Raw genomic sequence first — 6,250 nt, forward strand, 5'->3', positions numbered from 1 at the left:
TTTTGTCTTTTCAGCCATCAACAGGGCTATGGACATGAAAAATCTTTTGGAAGCTTTCTTTTCTAATTCGAACCCTGTACCAGAAGCAGTAGCAACAGCAACTAAGTTAACTAACTTAAGTGAACAAATATTGTTTTTCCAGTTTTCCCTTTCTTTTACTCCAACCTTTGATCCTTCTCCGAAATAGAAGGACCGCGATCCTTTTGTTTTTGGCAATGAACGTTCCAAGATCCTTTGGATCACTTCATTATGTATCACAAATTATTAGAAATGTTGTAGGTTAACTAACATTAAATTGTTTGTTCATGGTCACGTTGTATATGTATCTTTGGTTGCTTTGCAATTTCTCCTTTTAGGAATTCTGAAAATTAATTGACATAAATTATGACTGGCTGACATTTCAATTACCCACATAGTAATGCAATTTAGTTTTATGGCATTATTAGTATTCCTCCCATATTTATGAATGCTTAGTGGAACTCCATGATCTGGACATGTTTGTACAGAAAAAATGCATAATGTTCAAAATGAGGGATATTGTGGAGCTGTGCTAAGGGAAGTACAGTTTCAAGAAATGCAGATCCTGCCACAAATAACAGAGCTTTGCTTTTAAGTATCTGAAAGGAGACTATTCACATACCATTCTGTTGCTAGAAAAGATCTCAATGGGACCATGTGAGAGAAGCAATCTGAAAAATGAAGCCTTTACAGATGTGGTAGAGCAGACATTTGAATTTAAATCTCCTCTTCATTGAAAGAAGACATGTTGTAAAAGAGAAAGTTGCACTGATATAACAAAAAAAAAAAAAGGAAACAAGGATGGAGGTAAATAAACATAAAACCAACCAAATATGTTCCTGGTTCTCACTTCTACATCTTTCTACTGCCTGCAGCCTTCCTGACTATTGGGGACAATTGTCTTTGGTCTGTGTTCTTTTCTTGGCTTCATACTGTGCTGACACAGTAGCTCTCATGTTTTCTTCCTAAAACATCATCACCTATTTATTTCTCTTCCAGATTAATGTTCTACGGAATCGCATTAGTGATCATCAAAAGGTGTAAGTACTCATAACATGTAGTAAAAGGTCCACCATGTTTCATAGCATCGAGCACTCCCACTAGATCTTCCACATTTATCCCCCTTTTTCCCCTTGCACTTCACAAATCTTTCTAGCTTTAATGTGTGCTCTCCTTCTTGTCTTCTTTTTATTTCTTTTCCTGTTCTGCTTCATCCATTTCTACTAATCCTTTGCCCTTCATTTCTTGCCTTTCCTGTTGTTCCAACCCAAGGCTAATAAATGAAGACAACACCTTCTATAACTTGGTGTTCAGGTGTTTTGAATGAAGTACTTCTACTTTGGCAGCTTATATCATTCACTGCTACTTTTTTAAAAGTTGTTTTTCTTATTTAATTTCTTTGTCACTTACTTCAACTGAGCTTTCTCCTTTTCTCTTCTGTCTACCATTTTTATAAATTTTGCTTTGCCATTACTATTTATTCTACACATTGGGTATAGGGGAGACATTATTTTTTTTTATGAAACAGAGTGAGATCAAGAAGGCTCCCCTGGAATGAAGTGTGAGACAATTTTTGGTGGGTCAACAACGATATCCTACCTTTTCCATTAGTGGAACTTTCCCAATTATCTGACTAGATCCACCCCCAAACAATCTGATATTCTCCAGTAAAGTTGGATTATAACTCTCAAAATTCTAAGTCATCACAGGCATTATAGTCAAATATATCTGAGCAGAGAAAGGTTGGTTGCTTTTTTCTTTCCCATCCCAATCCAATTTGTAGATCTTATGCCTGCTCCCACATTTTTCTCTATTTCTTCATGTTCATTCCTAGTTTTCCTTCTCCAGCTGCGGTTTTCACTAAGTTCCTTTGCACCTCCTATAGCTATTTTCCTTTTCCTCCCTGAACATCATTACTTTCTCATAGAACCTCATTGTCTTCATTCTTTAAGTGACCTCCCTACTAAGTGCGAGAAAAGTGCATTAATTAAGATGCATTTCTGATACTTTTTTACGGCATGGCTTGTTTCAGTTCAGTTTTACCACAGTATGTGGTGTCAAACTTCACCTTTGAAGTGGAAACTATTCCTCACCTATGGATCATATAATTCATTTTCTAAGACCCAGAACTTTCTGTGTCTTACCTGATGTGTCAGAATCATTCTATTCAATTATGAACTATCAGTTAACATTGGCACCTTTCCATTTTCCTTGGCTATGACTATCAGTTCAGAGATGGGAGATAGGCACAAAGAGGCTAAAAACTCCTTGGTGTTACATGTATTGATTATAGGAGTCAGTCTACACCAGGTGAAAACTCGATAATTTTGTATCTTTTATGGAGCTTGCCTCTCTTATTGATGTGAGCAACAAATGTAGCTGTTTGTGGACTGGAATTGTTCCAGGTTCCTACTTCAACCCAGAAACAAATGGCATCTTGATTCATAATGTCTTGGTTTCTGGTGGCCTTTTTAGATCCTTCAAATAAAACTTACTGGTTAGACTAATTACTGAGCAATACTAAACTATGTTTCTTTTTTTGTCTCCTCATTTATTTCAGGAAAGGGTAAGTAGCATGTTGTGCCCTTTGGGGTGTATTGATCTGCTGTGCTAGTTTGTATTGTGCAAATACTTAAAGGAATGGCTTTAAGCTTCACCCTATGTTATCTTTGGTTCCACAGCAAATCCTGATTTCTTCCTCTATGTCTACTGATGGCCAACTTAGGTTTTATGCAATGCTTCTTATGCTCTGATTTCAGTTTTATTCCTGGATATTCAGGGAACAGTCAGGTGTTTTTTAACCATTGAACACTGATATTTCCTCTTTACCTTCATGGTAGCATGATCTGAGGGTGCTCTGCAGGCTGATAAGAAGGAGACTGGCCTACTATAGAAAGTGAAGGAAAGGATAATTTTGTCAGGCCAATATAAAATGAGGTTATACGGACAGGTAAAAATAAATATTAGAGCCTAATGGTAAACTGTGAAATCTCTGTGAATCTTTTCAGATTAATAAATATCATTCTTAGTCTGCCCTCAAATTTAGGAACAGCTGTTGCCCTTTCAGAGAAACAAGACAAATGTATTGGCTAGACAGAGAGGGTAAAGAATCAAACCAAATATTTATAAATTTCCTATTTGGTTTGTCACAGCCAGTCTAAAACTGGATGATATCTCTAGCTTGCTTAAATAACATTGTATTCTTGCTCTTTAAAATGTTTAAAATTGCTCATGCATAGTCTATGTCCAAAACACCAGGCAATTTTGTTTACAGAACAATACAAAATCCCATTTAGTATTCTTTCTCAACCTGGCATTCTCTAGATACTCAGGACCAATTCCCACTACCCACAGTAGCAAGGACTAAGGTATAGCTGGACCCATCAGCTCACTGAGGAGTATACACATACGCAAGCAGTTACTTATATATGTCAATTTATACCAGTGTTCCTCAAATTTGGCAACTCTTAAGATATGTGGACCTTAATTTACAGAATTCCCCAGCCAGCCAAGTTTAACACTGATGTATACCCTATTTATTGAAAAATAAACAAAAATTTATGAAGCTTCCTTTCTCGGCAAAACGTACTTGTAGAAATCATATTTACCAGTGTGGAAAACAAATAATTTTCAACTTAAGGTGGGAAACCAAATCTAACTGGATCACTAGGTGAGAAAGGAAAACACCATGGCTTCTTATTATAGTGACCAGCAATCTTGGTTACAGGAAGAAGCAATGTGGTCTCTTTATTTCAGGAACTAGAGGGAAGACAATAATTCCATTCCTACAAGTCAATTAAATATATTCTTTAGTTGGTTAGAGAAAACCTGTTTGCTACTTTCCAATTAATAATGTCAGCAATCTTTTTTCAATATGGTCATAGTGGTAATGGTAATAAAAGTGGTTGACTTGTGGTAAAAGTTTATTAGATTTTTTAATCTCATTTTTACTACTTTATAAGTAACTTGAGGCAGTAAACATCCTTGTTTTTTTCTCCTCAACAACACTTAGTAAGACTTCCTATAGCTGTGTAGGAAGTTAGCAACTGTTTGCTGCTGCATCAATCCAGCCAGAAATAGGGAGAAAAATATTTTATATCACTACTTCTTTTATACTTTTACTTATTCATCTTAATAAAATAGAATAATGGGAGATTAATTCCAGTTATTCTCTAATTTTGCTAATATCCCACTTCTTTCCAATTTAATTTGAGAGGATTTAATAAATACTTTAAAGAGGAGAGTTAATAAAAGATACAATGTTTCCTCTGCTATCTTTTATAGAAAATGAAATTATTCTGTAAGGTTGGTAGTGACCATATAGATAATCTCCAGGACAACCTGTTATTTATGAATTTATGTTTTTTATGTTAATACATTTTAATCAATGTACGAATAAATAGAGAATTGTAAAGTAACATATCTTATGAAAACCAGAATTAAAATAAATGAATAGTTAGAACACTGCTGATCCCTTCATAAGATACCATTTTATCTTACCTCCCTTTAGTTTCCTTTTGCCTTTAACCTGAAAAGAGTTCAATATTGATAATCTTAGCCCTATTTGGGCTTTCAGCAAACTATTGAATTTTGCTTTATTTGGAAGGAATGACCTATTTTCTGGCTTAATCAGAAACAAGTGGAAAAATACTTTGAAAGCAAAAATTTACAGAGCAACATTGATTTGCAAATAAGTATAAACATTCATTACAAGGCCACATTATATATATTGCCTCTTGGCACAAACCTCCTTTAATCTCGTACTCATTTTAACAGAAATTACTTTTTAGCGTACATTCCTCACAGTTTTTAGCAAAAAAAACCCAGATTAATCCATGCTGAAGCATTTAACATCTTCCTGTAAAAACCAACATAAGTATAGTGTAGAATTGAATTGGTGAAAATGCTGAAAATTAATTATTCTGCACTTCCCTCATAAAATTATAGTTCCCAAGGCTCATTAGAGGGTGAGAATCATCTTGAAGACTTGGGTATAGTTATGGCTTTTAAGGCACAAGCTGATATTCCCCTTAGGGTTCCACTTCCTCAGCACACACATCTTATTATGCATTAAACATGATGTGTTTTTATTGTGCACTTGTCTTGCTCTTCCTTCAGGGGCATTTGTCTGCCCTCCGAGAGCCAGATTGGATAGCCTGGGCTGAGCCAGGTCTCTGAAAAGATTCTGCTGAGAGCTCAAAAAACAAACAAACCCCAAAACCCAACATCCAACACCCACCTTGTGAAAAGAGCCTCTCTGCGTGCTCCCTTTTTCAAAACAGTAGTAGATCCAGACCATTTCTCCCTACTCACCTTTGTTTTGTTGAGATATTTGCAAATATAAATAAACAAATAAAAAATCCCAGAAATTCCTCATTTGTTTTTTCCTTTCACAATAGCTCCAAAGCTGCCCGTGGAAAGCCTGTGGTTGGTGGCCGATGGAAGTGAAATGTGTTTCCTGTCTAGACTCTGAAGACAACTATTCAGTACATTTGATCCACTCTCCCCATCTGTGTGGTCCAGATAAATGCACCAACTTGTCTAGATTTTCCAGAACAAGCTGCTTTCTAAAGGCCTCACTCTATAACTGCATAACCCCAGCACTGCACGATGGAAATGGACAGATTACCTGTCACTCAAGTTAACAAATTTATGTCTGTAAATAAAGCAACTCAAAAAGCTATAATTATTTTCTTTGCCTAATTTTATCATTTGCTTTTTACTGAATAATTTTACAATCTTAAATAGAAAGGGACAGACTTCCTTCAATATTGGCATTCTTCATATATTGCTAAGAGAACATACCTTTAAAAAGTCATTCCAGCGTGGAATTTTATTGCTATTAATGATTTTGTTATTGGAAGAAGTCCATTTATCCTGTCAGGAACCTTATTTGAGAGGTCACCCAGATTTGAAAGCATTAGTATGGAGTGATCATTCTTACGCAACACTCTCTCTGCACATGGTACTTTATAACATGTATGAGATGTTACATGTGGCATCTTCAAGCTACACTGCATAGACGTTCTGAATCCTGCCACCCACTGAATCTTTAACTTCAGTCACCCCTTCCCAAACAAACAGACAGACACGAAAAGACACACACCTTCAGTTTAGAACCTATCTTCAAGGACTTTTCAAGACAATTTCTTCCTAAGCAACAATTTGCTCTTTTCAACAGCAGCAGCAGCAGCAATTAATATATTGATTAATCATTTGATCATATCAAGAT

The 6,250-nt window shown here is 35.6% G+C and overlaps 1 protein-coding gene across 1 annotated transcript in view; it reads left to right on the forward strand.

Annotated features, from left to right (window-relative positions):
- TNNT2 (troponin T2, cardiac type) overlaps positions 1–5,704 on the forward strand; it is a 39,558-nt gene extending 33,854 nt beyond the window's left edge. Inside the window, exons 13-14 of the mRNA XM_087930358.1 lie at positions 1,018–1,058; positions 5,418–5,704. Of these exons, the coding sequence (XP_087786484.1) occupies positions 1,018–1,058; positions 5,418–5,466 (90 nt within the window). The 3' untranslated portion in view covers positions 5,467–5,704. The remainder of the gene's footprint in view (positions 1–1,017; positions 1,059–5,417) is intronic.
- The last annotated feature ends 546 nt before the right edge of the window (positions 5,705–6,250 follow it).

Source organism: Pseudonaja textilis, chromosome 3, assembly GCF_049901715.1.
Source record: "Pseudonaja textilis isolate UNSWEBS1 chromosome 3, rPseTex1.2, whole genome shotgun sequence".
In the NCBI taxonomy this organism is placed as follows: domain Eukaryota; kingdom Metazoa; phylum Chordata; class Lepidosauria; order Squamata; family Elapidae; genus Pseudonaja; species Pseudonaja textilis.